Source organism: Gossypium raimondii, chromosome 6 (assembly GCF_025698545.1).
Source record: "Gossypium raimondii isolate GPD5lz chromosome 6, ASM2569854v1, whole genome shotgun sequence".
Lineage (NCBI taxonomy): Eukaryota > Viridiplantae > Streptophyta > Magnoliopsida > Malvales > Malvaceae > Gossypium > Gossypium raimondii.
The window spans coordinates 5,283,022-5,298,893 of record NC_068570.1 but is presented as its reverse complement, the minus strand read 5'-3'; the positions used below and the strand labels follow the sequence as shown (position 1 = coordinate 5,298,893).

The following is a 15,872-nucleotide window of genomic DNA, read 5'->3' as shown; positions in this document are numbered from 1 at the left end:
GGAAAAATGTCAAAAAAATGACCAAATTGCATGAAATGAATTGTTTTATTATTTAAATTACTAAATTGAATGAAATATTAATTTAGATCAATATTGGGTGGAAATTCGAGAAAAATAGAAATTTTTTAAAATGTCCCCGAATTTTGGTATTTCTGCAATTTAGCCTGGTAAGTTCGTAGGAACTATATTTTGTATAATTTTAATTGAATTGAATGCTATTTGGTAATGAATATTATATATATGTGTGTTTGGAATTGAATTATTATTGGATGTTTTGAAATGATTATCGGAAGCTCGATTAGGTTGGAGGCTTTTTGGAGATATATCACATTATCCATTGGTTCTATCGGAAATTTTGGATGATTTGATTCTGGTTATTGTATAAGTTAAATTGGTTAATATTAGCTCATAAATGTTTTGATTTTGATTGGTTATAAATATGAATGCTTGATGAAATAAAATGTCTGAAAATTAATTTGTAAACCCCGGTAATGCTCTATAACCCTATTCTGGGGAAGGATACGGGTTAGGGGTGTTACATACCAAGCCTTGTTGCTATTTTTCAACATCAATGGAATTTCTCATCTTACATCCCTCCTCACACCCCTGAGCATAATGGCTTTGCTGAACGTCGACATTGACATATAGTAGAAACTGGTCTTTCCATTCTTTCCCATACCTCAATGCCTCTATCCTATTGGTCATATATCGTTTCCATAGCCGTTTATCTTATAAGTCGTATGCCTACACCCACCATTCACAATGACTCCCCATACTTCAAACTTTTCGGTACTCTTCCTAACTATAGCAACTTTGAAGCTTTGGTTGCCTTTGTTATCCCTGGCTACGTCCCTATGCCTTTCACAAACTTGAACCCAGATCGACCTTTTGTCTCTTTGTTGGTTACTTGTCTTCTCAGAGTGCCTATCTCTGCCTTGACACGTCTTCCTATCGTCTGAATACTTCTCGTCATGTTCATTTTATTGAAACCGTCTTCCCTTTTACACAAACTATTCTTACTCTCTCGAGAGCTACTCCCGTTACTATTTCTGAATGGTGTTCCTTGTCTATACCAATCATTACTTCATCCGCCTCAACACCTACCACTACATCTGCCTCTAATGCTCCATCTCCTTCCACCACTTCATCTGATCCAAACCTTCAATTATCTTCTCCGACTACTCTAGACCAAACCGTCTCACCAACCACTATACCTACTCAACCTGAATTACCAACCCTCCCAACCTCTACTCAACCTGAATTACCAACCACCACCACCACTATACAGCCACATTTACCCTCTCCCAGTATTGTTACTCGTTCCAAATACAATATACGCAAACCTATTCAAAAACTCAACCTTCATGCAAAAATCCACCACCTTACCCGTGAACCAACCACAGTTACTCAAGCCTTAAAAAACCCTCAGTGGAAGCGTGCCATGTCTGATGAATTTGATGCTCTTCTTCGCAACGAAATATGGGAGCTTGTTCCATCGAACCCCACTCAAAATTTAGTAGGCTGTAAATGGATATTCCGCACTAAATATTATTCTGGTGGCTCACTTGACAGGTACAAAGTCCTTCTAGTCGCAAAAGGCTTCCATCAATGCCCGGGCGTCGATTTTACTGAAACTTTTAGTCCTGTTGTTAAACCAACCACGGTGCGCCTGGTACTTAGCCTTGCTGTTAGTCATGGTTGGGCCCTTTATCAACTTGATGTCAATAATGCATTCCTCCAAGGCACCCTTTCAGAGTATGTGTTTATGACTTAGCCTCTGGGGTTCATCAACCGTGATAATCCTAATCATGTGTGCCGGCTTCGAAAATATATCTATGGGCTTAAACAGGCTCCGTGTGCTTGGTATCATGGATTACGATCATTCTTGCTATCTTTTGGATTTATCAACTCCACTGTCGATGCCTTGCTGTTTGTCTTTCGTGGCCACAGTACTATAATTTATCTTCTTGTCTATGTTAATGATATCATTGTTACCGGCAATACCACTTCAGCTATATCTCAGTTTTTTCAGCACCTATCCGCTCGATTCTCATTGAAAGATCTTGGTCACTTGCATGATTTTCTTGGTGTTGAGGTCATTCCCCATGCTGATAGTTTATTTCTTAGTCAGCGCAAATACATTGCTGACCTTCTTTACAGAGCTCAGATGACTGAAGCTAAATCGGTTTCAACACCTATGTCCTCTTCAGTGTCTCTTACATTACATTCTGGTTCCCCATTAGCAGATGCAGCTGCCTATCGCACCATTGTTGACAGTCTTCAGTATCTCTCGTTAACACGACCCGATATCTCCTATGCTATTAACAAGTTGTCGCAGTTCATGCATCAACTCACGACTGACCATTGGACTATCATCAAATGACTAGTACGCTATCTCTGTGGTACCTTGGGTCATGGCCTCTCCATCCATCATCATTCGCCTCTTGCCCTTTATGCATTCTCTGATGCTGATTGGGCTGGTGACAAAGATGGCTTTACCTCTACAAGTGCTTATATTATCTATCTTGGTCGCAATCCCGTGTCTTGGAGCTTGAAGAAACAGAAAATGATTGCTCAGTCTTCTATCGAAGCTGAGTATTGTTTCGTGGCTGATACAGCCGCTGAGTTACGCTGGCTATGCTCCCTTCTATCTGAACTTGGTGTCATCATACCACAACAGCCAATGATATGTTGCGACAATGTTAGAGCCACTCATCTCTGTGCTAATCCAATATTTCATTCGCGCATGAAGCATGTTGCGTTAGACTACCACTTCATTCGTGAACAAGTACAAAATGGTTGTTTTCGTGTGTCTCATATTTCCACTACCGACCAGCTTGCTGATGCTCTCACAAAACCGTTACCTTGCCGATAGTTCATTAATGTCGTCAACAAGATTGGCCTCGCTTCAACGTTGTCCATCTTGTGGGGGCATGATAAGATTCTTCAACCGTCTTGATCTTGTTGTTGGGATTCTTCCTTTTCTTTAGTAATATTATCAGCTTTATTATCCATCATTTAAAGTTCAAATATATTATTGTTAAATAGTTTATTATTCCTCTAAGTATATATAGGTTGGTATTGTTTGACAAGTGGGACATGAATAAAAACCTTATTCTCTAAATTACTTTCTGTTTCTCTTGTTCTATATTATCTTGAATGTACATTTGCTCCAGGCTTGATCATGATTTACTCTTTGTACCACATCCAAAAAAAAAAAAATCTAAACAAACGTGAATAAATTTTCTTTGTTCCCCGTTCATTTTTTTTATTTTCCTCGTGATGCATGATTTTCATATATATATATATGTTTTTGTATTCAAATCGGACGGCGCCGGTGATGATCGATGACTAAAATCAAACATTCATATCATCACGAGGTCAAAAAGTTTCTTATTTGGTACGCCCAGAGAAAGATCGAAACCAAAAAAAAAAGAGAACACCTTTAAACGAGCAAGCAGGCTTGTCCTTGGAATAACCTACTGTATCGGGCAATGGACATTGATGATAAAGAAATGAACTTTTGGCCCATTAGAAGCCCGTTAAAATTTCACCTCAAAAATACCTGGAAAAAAAAAAAAGAACCCGTCTTTCTCTTTGTTTGTTGGCAACAAGAGAAAACGAAGCAGTCCTGTTATCAGCCCTTTCTCAAATTTCAGGTTGGCTTCAAATCATTCATACTTTGATGGGTTAATATTGTTGTTAAGTAATTTTCTTTTACGTAAACGGGATTTGCTGGTTTCTCAGGTTTTAGGGCTTTCGTTTTAGGTGATATAAAGTTCATTTTTTGGAGGCGTTTACGTGTGTCAAAATCAAATAGTTAGGAGAGAAGGAAATGGGTGGGCAAGAAGTTAAGCAGCTTGAAGAATGCTCAGTTTCCAAGTTAGTTCTCTCCTTTGATTGTTCCTCTAAATTTTACATTCTTCTTGTTAATCTATTCAACCTTGTTAGGTTTAGGGTATCAATTTGTGCTTCTATAGTATAAAGTGATTCTTGTTATTTACTTGTAGTTTGGTTTGAATTATCTTCTATAAAGAATTTGACTAGTTTAGAGTTGCACTGGCCAAGAAATTGGGATTTATGTGAACCTCTCTATCAATGGCTCTAACCCTGGTTTTAGCAAGATTCAAGAGCAAGAATGTGGAATATGCTAACTGCTGATTCCCGGTCGGGGGTTTTGTCTTTCTATTCTACGGAGAGCCTTGACAGGTTCACAAAATGAGGAGTGCCAGAACAGGCAAAAACATGACAAACTAAAGAGTTTGCGCGTGGTCTGACTTGAGCTCATGCCTTTGAATAACCAAAAATGATTGTCTTTCAACTGCTCCTTACCCAAGAACACCATGCTTGCTTGTGCCCACCACTAGAGTTACAGAAATATAGTTCTTTGCTTCTCTATTCAATACTTTTCGTGTCAATCTACCTTTGCAAATCTGGCATTTATGATCATCCTGAAACCTGAGCATCAAAAATCCAATTCTAATCGATCATGTGCTGGACTCTTAAGTCTAGTGATCAGATCAAACCCTCAAACCTGAAGTATAATGAACCAACTTTCTTTACTGAACATAGGCCTTCATATGCTTCTAAATAAGATTCTAAATTACAACTTTTCTTCTAAAGCATAATGTACAATGAAATTTCAAATTAGGGCACAAAAACTGTTATTAAGAAACCTTTTATAACCCTTGAAATTCTCTGGAAAGTAATGAAATGCACTTAGCTGAACTATGGGAAACATGAACAACACTATCTTTAGGTTCTGCAACTTTTAGAAGAGCCCAATTAAGCACCTGCGTAAAGAAAGCAATATATATATTGAATTTACTATGACAGCTTATGGTGTTTTGGAGTAATTCGCAACTCATTGAATTGAACCATTGCTGATGGTTTATGATTGCATGCATCTGTGTAAAGATAGCAATATGTATATTGAATTCTGGTTGCTGCCCTTTTTAAACCGATCCACTCGCCAACCATTTTGGTTCTGCTTTTGGATTTTTCAGTATATAGTATTTAACCTGTAATATGTGTCCGGATGAACAATGAACATACTACAATCCAATACATCGAGTTTCATCTTCTATTTCCCTTCATGAAGTGAATCTCAATCTTCTCAGCAAGGTGGCTTGATCTCCAGATTTATTTCCTTTGGTTATATGTTTGCCATTACATTAGATGTATTGTGACGAGTGTAACTGTTGTGGAATATCTGCAGTGCATTGGGTACATGGGTGTTTTCAGTAGCAGGGGCTTTGCTAGCAATTCCGGTGGGGATAAAGCGGAAATCTTTAGCACCCCTTGTGTTCTTTGGCACAACCGGTACAATGCTCGATATCATTATGGGAATCAGTGCTTGCGAAAGGGAGCATGCAGAACGCCAGATGAAGCTATTAGAAGCCCAGAATTCCACAGCCGATGATTCATCATTTTCGGAGACGGGATCAGAATCGCATTCCTAAAATTTTAGGAAGGTCAGTTACATTCAGTATCTTTGAGTGCTGCTTTCAAGCTGCCCTTCGAACTTTTCTTGGCTGTAAACAAGACGAAAATTGATTGCTGTTCCGGGGTTGGTGGGTTTTCTCTATGATCTTCCTTTTTGTTCATGCTCTTTGTTAATGAACCATTACAGTTGAATAAGAAGGTGGCGGTTTGTGTTGAATTTGGTCAGTTGATTTGGGTTTTTTGGCAGAGGTTCAGATAGATATGATAAAGAGCCTGAAAGCGAGCTCAAAGAGTTCCACCATTATTTCGAGCATTAAACTCCAACCATAAAAATGAAATTAATCACCCAACTATGAACGTGATTTTGATTGTGATCGAACTACAGAAACTTGATTTCTTCACTAACATTTACGATTGATTTTGTTTTGGTCATCTTTTGTTAAATTGTTTATAACAGAGGGAAAATGACAATGATTAAATTGGTACAATTACACTTTTGGTCTTCAATATTTATAAGTTTTATCATTTTAGTCCTAATTCTAAATAATTCAACAAATTTAATCTTCTACATTTGTAAATTCTATTAATTTAGTCTTTAAACACATTCTTTTAGTTATACAGCAAATCTAACCAATCAAAAAATGATGTCGGTAAAAAATAATCAACTTTTAGGACGCTTTCATTTTAGTCACCGAACCGTTAAATTTTTAATGACAGTTAACTTGTATACACTATATCATGTTCATACTTTTATTTTAGTCAGCAAAAAATATATTTTTGGACCATGGTAAAAACATTAAGGATAAAGCGGTAGAAACTAAAATAATGCTTTAAAAATTGCCAAGTTGTACTTGTTTACCCCTTGCCGAAAGCACAAAATATTTTTTTCAATATTGAAATTTTAAATTTCAAAACATCAAAATCAATTAAATAAGTTATTGAAAATTTTATCCCTTGATAGTGCGAATCGATTTGTTTTCATAATATTGAAATTAATTAAATTAAGTAATTTAGTCCCTTTTAAATCTTAAAATTTTATTTTATGTTTCCAATTTAAAATCATCTTAAATAAATCATCTTTAATAATTTTATATGAAACCGAAATTTCTTTAGATTATATGACCTCAAGTCTTAGCAAAGAAAAATCCTTACAATTAATTTTATATTCCATGTCAAACAAAATCCATAATTTTTCATCACTTCTTTACCCAAATGAAGAACTTGCAATTAATTTAATTAATTGTAATATTTTTCTTTGATTTTATCTTAGTATGAAAGATTGGAGATTATATAATCAAAAGAAAGTTAAATTTCGCAAACAATTATTAAATACGAGTTATCAAGTTGATTTTATTAAGAATAATATGGAAACATAAAATAAAATTTTAAAATTTAGAAGGAGATTAATTTAATAACTTCAATATTACAATAACAAATCAATTAATATTATCAAGGATAATTCTTTTAACAATTTATTTACTTGATTTGTATGTTTTGAAATTTAAAATTTTAATATTAAAAAATTATAATTTTCTATAATGTGGTAAACAAATACAATTTGACAATTTTCAATGTTTTATTTTAGTTTCCATTATTTTTTCATTTTAATCCCTAATTTTTTTTACCCCAATCAATATTTTAGAAAAGGAGTTTTTTGTGAGTGACCAAAATGAAAGCGACTTAGAAGTTGGGTGACCAAAATGAAAGCGTGAACATGATGTGGTGTGTGCAGTTAACCACCATTAGAGATTTAACAGTTGGGTAACTAAAATGAAATCGTCTTAAAAGTTGAGCGACGAAATTGTAAGGATTTCATTTTGGCTGACCAAAATGAAAATGCCTTAAAAGTTGAGTGACCAACTAAGTAATTTACCCTAATTATAAAAAAAAAACCAAGGAAAAATAATGGATTTTAGTAAAACATAAAGAAAAAAAAGGTTAGGTGTAAAAAGAAGAAGGCGATGAATGATGGTAAGGAGATGAGAAAATTTAGGTGAAAACAACGAAGAAGATGAGAAATCCAAATAGCTTTTGGGGCTAAATAAATTTTTGTAGTTATGGAGGTTTTAATTTGTTCGACTATTTAGAATTAACATCCAAATTGAGAGGATCTATGTGTGTTATTGTACCAATTCAAAAAAGTTATGTTATCATTTTCGAGATGATTAAAATAGAACCAATCAAAAATATTAGTGACGAAATTAAAAGTTTTTATAGTTTATTGACCAAAAGAGAAATAGTTAATAGTTTTGTAATTTACCAAAAATAAAATTTGAGCAGCCAAGTCCAATAAAAAACATAGATATATTTCTTATTTGTATAGTTATGTCTGCTTTATGGTTTATGAAGATCAATATTTTGAGATTCATGCTATCCTTTCTAACATTATCTTTTCAAATTTTGAATATGAATTTTGCAACAATACCTTGTATTAGGAGTCAATTGTATTTTGCCCTTTTACTAAAAAATGGGACAATTAATTAAAACAAATGTAGTTGATGAAATAAACAGATAATTATACATGGTGTGCCATATGATACTCATACCAACATATAGAGACCAATTTTTAACAATAGAAATAGATAAAATTTTTAACAAAATGATTAATTTACTGTTTAATCGGACTAATTTACCGTGTTCTAATAGAAAAAGCAAAGAAGTCTATATTACTTTTACCTGTTTTTGAAAGTGTGATGTAAAGAAAAAACCCAATTTGAGACTTCAGCTGGGCTTTTTCGGTTCATAGGCTAGAATATGTCGTCCTTGGGCCTTCAAAAATCGTATTAAAGTTTTAAATAAATATTTAATTAATATTTGATAGAGATAATTATTAATATTTTAAAAAATATGGACCAACTGATGCAGGGAAGGGAAGGGGAAGGACTGGAGAGTTTTCATTTAGGGTTTTCTGATGGAACCTCCCAAGCTAGCCAATGCATGTGAAACTGTAGGCAAGCTAAGGCGAATTTGCATCAGGTGATTTCTAAAAGGGGTAATTACTTAATCAAGTCCCTGAGTGCTTTCCACTGCATGTTTCAGTCCGGTGTCACCAATTTGTCAAGCGACACCAATCTTTTTTTTTTTGGTAATGATAAAGCATGATTGGGAAGATTTTTAGGGTGGTGCCGCCTGAAAAAATAGTGGCACCTAACTCTACTATAGAAATCATGATGCGGGATCCCGGAACTAGACACAAGAGAAACACAAATTAGAAATAAAAACGAGAATAAATAAAATTAGTTAAATAATAATAAAAAAAAGAAAAAAAAAGGATAGATTTGCCCTATGGAACCCTTGGTTAACTTGTAACCAAAAACGCCAATGATTGAGCGGCTCCCTACGAAACCCCTAGAAGAAGAACCTCTAGAAACACCGATGAACGGGAAAGAAATTTGAATATTTGTAACTCCTAATTACCCTCGAAAGTAACAAACTCCAAACTAATTAGCAAGAGAAGAATCACTCCACTCTCAAAAATTTGCCTCACACAAATTTGGAAGAAAACAAACTCTTTTTTTATTCCCCCGTCAATGTGTAGAAAGCAAGCCTATTTATAGGCAAAATACAAGAGTAATTGAACCCTAATAAAACTCTTTAAAATTATCTAAGAAAATAAATAAATAATAAACTAACCAATAAAATTACTTAAAACTCATAAGTGATGTGTCCCAACCAATGAGAATTAAGTAAATAATAATAATAAGATACATAAAAGATTAATCCACCAATTTATGGGCTTTCACTATTCCAAGATTGGTCCAGTGAATTGCATTCCCGTATTTGTCAACGTCACGAACATGATGAATTAAATTTGTAGCAACAAAGTCTTGGACAAAAGCATTCATCTTTGATTTTAATTGTCGTGCATTGCTTCGAGTGATTGGACCACTAGGAAAAACAACCCCTTGAGTGTCACCTCCTTACCTCGTATCATTCTCCCCCTCTTCAAGAAGATTCGTCCCCGAATCTGAACCTACATCAAATTCAAAAGGAGAAAGATCAGAAACATTGAAAGTAGCACTAACACCATACTCACCAGGAAGATCAATGCGATAAGCATTGTCATTTATTTTCTCGAGTACTTGGAATGGTCCATCTCCTCGTGCATCAAGTTTATTCTTTCTCTTAGAAGGAAATCGTTCCTTCCTCATATGCACCCATACCCAATCTTCAGGTTCAAACAAGACTTGCTTTCGCCCTTTATTAACTCGATGTGCATTTGACTCATTCTTTTTCTCAATGGCTTTACGAGCTTTCTCATGGATCTCTTTCACTAAGTCAGCTTTCCTTTCACCATCTAAATTAGCAATCTCATTCAAAGGTAAAGGAAGCAAATCTAAAGCAGTAAGTGGATTAAAGCCATATACAATCTCAAAAGGAGTAAAACCTGTGGAAGAATGAACAAAACGATTATAAGCAAACTCAACATAGGGTATCCATTCTTCCCAAGATTTAACATTCTTACCCATTACGGCTTTAAGAAAAGATCCCAAAACTCGATTTACCACCTCGGTTTGACCATCAGTTTGAGGGTGGCATGTAGTAGAGTAAAGTAGTTTAGTACCTAACTTACCCCATAACACCTTCCAAAAGTGACTAAGAAATTTTGCATCTCTATCGGAAACAATAGTCCTTGGGATTCCATGTAATCTCACAACTTCACGGAAAAATAGATCGGCAACATGGGTTGTATCATCAGTCTTATGGCATGGAATGAAATGAGCCATTTTAGAAAATCGATCCACAACCACAAAGATGCTATCTCGTCCACGCTTTGTCCTTGGTAAACCTATTACAAAATCCATTGAAATGTCAGTCCAAGGTGAACTAGGAACAGGAAGAGGAGTATATAGACCATGAGGCATCACAGTGGATTTAGCTTGTTTACAAGTAATGCAAGTAGAGCAAATTTTCTCAACAAGTTTTCGCATGTTAGGCCAATAAAAATGCTCATGTAAAACATCATAAGTCTTAGTGACTCCAAAATGACCCATAAGACCACCACTATGAGCCTCTCGAACCAACAATTCTCGCATTGAACACTTTGGTGAGCATAGTCTATTATTTCGAAAAAGATAGCCATCATGCTTATAAAATTTGTGAAATGCCCTACGTTCACATGCGTCATAAATGCTTGCAAAATCAGAATCAATGGCATATAAATCTTTGAGATACTCAAAACCTAATAACTTAGTATGCAAAGTACTAAGTAAAGTGTACCTCCTTGATAGAGCATCAGCCACAATATTATCTTTACCTTTCTTATACCTTATAACATAAGGAAAAGATTCAATGAATTCAACCCACCTCGCATGTCGCTTGTTCAACTTACCTTGTCCCTTTAAGTGCTTAAGTGATTCATGGTCAGTGTGAATCACAAACTCCTTTGGTAAAAGGTAATGTTGCCAAACTTCTAATGCCCTTACCATGGCATACAACTCTTTATCATAGGTCGAATAGTTCAAATGTGCTCCACCAAGTTTCTCACTAAAGTAGGCTAGTGGTTTACTATCTTGCATGAGGACGGCACCTATACCTACACCAGAAGCATCACATTCAATCTCAAAGGTCTTTTCAAAATTAGGTAAAACAAGAATAGGAGCATTACACAATTTATCTTTAAGTTCATTAAATGCTAATTCTTGCTTATCTGTCCAATGAAAAGATACATCATTTTTAATAAGTGCAGTCAAAGGCGAAGCAATTATGGAAAAGTTACGAACAAACCTGCAGTAGAAACCGGCTAACCCAAGGAAAAAACTTATCTCAGAAATAGTTTTAGGGATAAGCCATTCTTTAATTGCCTTTACCTTCTCCTCATCCACATGGATTCTTGTAGAACTTATCACAAAACCCCAAAAAAAAGCTTATCTATACAAAAGGTGCATTTTTCAAGATTAGCAAAGAGTCGTTCATGCTTTAACACATCCAATACTAATTTAACATGCCCAACATGATCATTCAAAGTTTTACTATAAATCAGTATGTCATCAAAATACATAACGACAAATTTTCCAAAAAAAGGTCTAAGTATGTGGTTCATTAATCTCATGAATGTGCTAGGAGCATTAGTTAAGCCAAATGGCATGACTAACCACTCATACAGGCCATACTTAGTCTTAAAAGCAGTTTTCCATTCATCACCTTGTTTCATTCTTATTTGATGGTAACCACTTTTTAAGTCAATTTTAGAGAAAATGCATGCACCATTAAGCTCATCTAACATATCATCTAATCGAGGAATTGGATGTCGATACTTTACCGTAATCTTGTTGACAGCACGACAATCAACACACATTCTCCAAGAACCATCTTTTTTTGGGATGAGAAGTACAGGGACCGCACAAGGGCTTAGACTCTCACGAATCAACCCTTTCTCTAAGAGATCTTCAACTTGCCTTTGCAACTCCTTAGTTTCTTCAGGATTGCTTCGATAGACTGGTCTATTCAGAATACTCGACCCAGGCACAAAGTCAATTTGATGTTCAATCCCTCGTAAAGGAGGTAATCCCTTAGGCATTTCAGAAGGAACTACATCATCAAAATCCTGCAAAAGATCAACAAAACAACTAGGCAAATGTGTATTAGGGTTAGTCAAAACAAAGTTTTCCTAAACCTAATAATTACAAATGTTTGTTTTGTACAAAGAGCAAATTTGATATCTCGAAACCTAGCGAATAAACTCACTCTCTCATCTCGTGACTTGTGTGTGCAATCACTCACCAATGTTGGGCCTTTAAGTTGGCTTTTAACACCAAGGGTCTTTTTACTCTCAGCCTTTTTCAATGATTTTACCTCACTTCCCTTACCCATCTCACTAGCAAGTTTGAGTTGATCATTGTAGACTTCTTGAGGAGGAAGTGGAGCCAAAGTAAACTTCTTTCCAAGGAACACAAATGTATATTGGTTAAGGAAACCAACATGATTTACTCGTCGATCAAACTGCCATGGTCGTCTAAGTAATATGTGCCCAGCTTGCATTGGAACAACATCACACAAAACTTTATCAGAGTATCTACCAATGGAAAATGAAACTAAGCATTGTTTAGATACTTTTACCTCCCCACTATCATTCAGCCATTGCAAGCGGTATGACCTTGGATGCTTCACACAAGGTAGGCCAAGTTTCTCAACAAGGGAAGAACTCACCACATTGGTGCAACTTCCACTATCGATGATCAATAAACTAGGTTGTCCACCAATCAAACATCTCGTGTGGAAAATGTTATCTCTTTGTTTGCGCCCTTCCTCTTTAAACTGGACATTTAAAGCCCTTCGAGCAACAAGTGCTTTCTCCCCATACTCCAAGCATTCTTCATACTCATCATGAGCATGCACATCATCAGTATCTTCCAACGGAGGCATCTCATCTTCATTATCAGACTCAAAATCAACCTCGCCATCTTCTCGAATGACCAATGACTTTTTATTAGGGTATTCTCAAGCATAGTGACCCCTTCCTTGGCATTTGAAGCAGGTAATATCTTTTGGCTGCTTAATGGCACTAGGAGAAGTAGAAGAAGAAGATGGAGCTCGATTAGTAGAAGTAGAACCTTTAAATGAATTAGGCATACCTCTATCTTTGGAGTAAGTTCTAGGCTCATTTGGATTGAACCGTGCATCTCTCCCATTCCACAATCTATCATCTTGTTTTTGCCAATTTCCTCTCCAAGCAGGATTAGAAACTGAACTAGCACCCCTCGGTGTCCATTTCTTCCGTAATTGCTTTTCAATGGTGAGTGCGGTTTGAAGCATCTCTTCAACATCCATGTAGTGTTGTAACTCAACTCGATTTGTAATCTCAGGCTTTAGGCCGGCAAGGAATCTAACCATAGTCACCTCAGCCTCTTCAACAAGATTGGCTCTAATCTAAATAGTCTTCATCTCTTTGTAGTAGTCATCCACAGTTCTATCTCCTTGAACAAGATGTTGGAGTCTTTGATGGAGTTCTCGAAAATAGTATGGTGGAACAAACCGTTTTCGCAAGATGCGCTTCATTTCAACCCAAGTAGTAACAGATTGCTCTCTATAAAGAATCTTGCTTTTACATAATTGATTCCACCATGTTAGTGCATAATTAATGAACTCAACGACAGCGTATGTTACCTTTTTCTCATCAGAGTAATTGTAATAAGCAAAGACTGTTTCCATCTTTTCCTCCCTATCAAGGTAAGCATCAGGATCATTCTTCCCTGAGAAAGAAGGAAATTTTGGTTTGGGGGTGTCATTGTTTCGTTCCAACCTTTCTCTAGGTACATACTCGGACTCAAAGTCATCATAAAAAACATGGTCCTCCCTTCGTTTAAAAGTTCGATCACGCGAATTTGATCGGCTTATAAAGGCTTCGTTCAACTTCTTGTAATTATCGGCAATGTATCTCTCTTGAGTTGTAAGTTTTGTATCAAGATACTCCCTTTGCTCTTGTAACATCTGGGTCATGCGATGTTCGAATTGAGTTTGCAATTTTTTCATCTCTTTTTGTAACAACTCGACCAAAGGATCGTTCTCTCTTTTTTGCTCATCCTCTTCATTTTTACTAGTTTGAGATCTAGTGAGAGGCATGACATCTGTGAAAGATCAAACAAACAGGAACAAGAAAGAAAAAATAATAATAACCTCACTCGTTAGCTCTTAAAAGAATAACTCTCTGAATGATTCAAAACTTGTAAATATGTTTGGAGCGGGTTACTAATCAAGATCAAATAACGGAGGTGCAAACTTCAAAGAAAGAATGAAAACCCTAATTGCTTTAAGAGGCCAATAAACTTGACGAGGCAATTTGTAATGGAGGCTACACGGATGAAGGAATTGTGCGTGCCTTTAATATCTGCTAACACAAGAAGAAACAAAGGGTTAGAAAACGTAAGAGAAACAAAAAACGTAGACCTGCAACGATCCCTAACTCTAGAGTCAAAGAAAAACTTTAATAAGAAGAAAACTCAAGAAAACTCTACCCAATTTAAAAAAAAAAAATTGGAAACGTTCGGTGTCTTAAGATTTTCAAAAATTGAAGCTTTAATTATACTTGAGTCAAGAAAAGAAGAAGGAAAAGAAATTCAATTTTGGGAATAATAATAATAATAATAATAATAATAATAATAATAATAGAAAAAGAAGAAACCTACGTATGAAAGGTAGGCCACTTTTTTTGCGGTTTTTTTGCGCTTTTTGCTTTTTTTTAAAGAATAAGAGGAGAAAAAAAAGAGAATCGACGAAACCGATAAAAAGTGTTTTTGGTATTTTGACTCGTTTCGGATATGATTTTAGTTTCAAAAATAACACCGAATGGCCTGAAACTGATATCAACTGATGCGGAATCCCGGATTTAGACACAAGAGAAACACAAATTAGAAATAAAAACGAGAATAAATAAAATTAGTTAAATAATAATAAAAAAAGAGAAAAAAAAAGGATAGATTTGCCCTATGGAACCCTTGGTTAACTTGTAACCAAAAACGCCAATGATTGAGCGGCTCCCTACGAAACCCCTAGAAGAAGAACCTCTAGAAACACCGATGAACGGGAAAGAAATTTGAATATTTGTAACTCCGAAATACCCTCGAAAGTAACAAACTCCAAACTAATTAGCAAGAGAAGAATCACTCTACTCTCAAAAATTTGCCTCACACAAATTTGGAAGAAAACAAATACTCTTTTTTTATTCCCCCTTAATGTGTAGAAAGCAAGCCTATTTATAGGCAAAATATAAGAGTAATTGAACCCTAATAAAACTCTTTAAAATTATCTAAGAAAATAAATAAATAATAAACTAACCAATAAAATTACTTAAAACTCATAAGTGATGTGTCCCAACCAATGAGAATTAAGTAAATAATAATAATAAGATACATAAAAGATTAATCCACCAATTTGTGGGCTTTCACTATTCCAAAATTGGTCCAGTGAATTGCATTATCGTATTTGTCAACGTCACGAACATGATGAATTAAATTTGTAGCAACAAAGTCTTGGACAAAAACATTCATCTTTGATTTTAATTGTCGTGCCTTGCTTCGAGTGATTGGATCACTAGAAAAAACAACCCCTTGAGTGTCATCTCCTTGGCTCGTATCAAATCAAATCATTTCCATAAATAATCTTGAAATTAGATATTTTTATAATTTTTAAAAATTTTAGAGTCAGGTTCTTAAAAAAGTCAAATTCTTTTTGTCTTATTATCCGAACCACATGTTATATTATTAGGTAGTCAACGCTTGTTTAGGCAAAGTGGCTCTTTCATTATAATTATTTATAAACAATTCATTAAAATAGAAAAATATTAATTCATCATTTATATATATATATTAATAAATCAACATTTCACAAATAATATAAAAATGAAATTAGAAAAATAATGGCGTGAAGAAAAATACCAAAGTGGGTTTTATTTGGCATAATAATAAATTTAGTTCTTAATGTTTATTTTT

At 35.0% G+C, this 15,872-nt stretch overlaps 1 protein-coding gene across 2 annotated transcripts; it reads left to right on the top strand.

Annotated features, from left to right (window-relative positions):
• Positions 1-3,503: 3,503 nt before the first annotated feature.
• Positions 3,504-5,662, top strand: LOC105774080 (hypothetical protein). Of its 2 annotated transcripts, none has more exons than XM_012596419.2 (3): positions 3,504-3,659; positions 3,748-3,882; positions 5,219-5,662. In XM_012596419.2, exons 2-3 carry the CDS (start codon positions 3,836-3,838, stop codon positions 5,460-5,462), a joined length of 291 nt encoding a protein of 96 aa, XP_012451873.1. In that variant the 5' UTR covers positions 3,504-3,659; positions 3,748-3,835; the 3' UTR covers positions 5,463-5,662. The 2 variants fall into 2 exon arrangements, with proteins under 2 accessions (XP_012451873.1, XP_052488129.1); XM_052632169.1 differs by having other exon boundaries at positions 3,590-3,659; positions 3,769-3,882.
• The last annotated feature ends 10,210 nt before the right edge of the window (positions 5,663-15,872 follow it).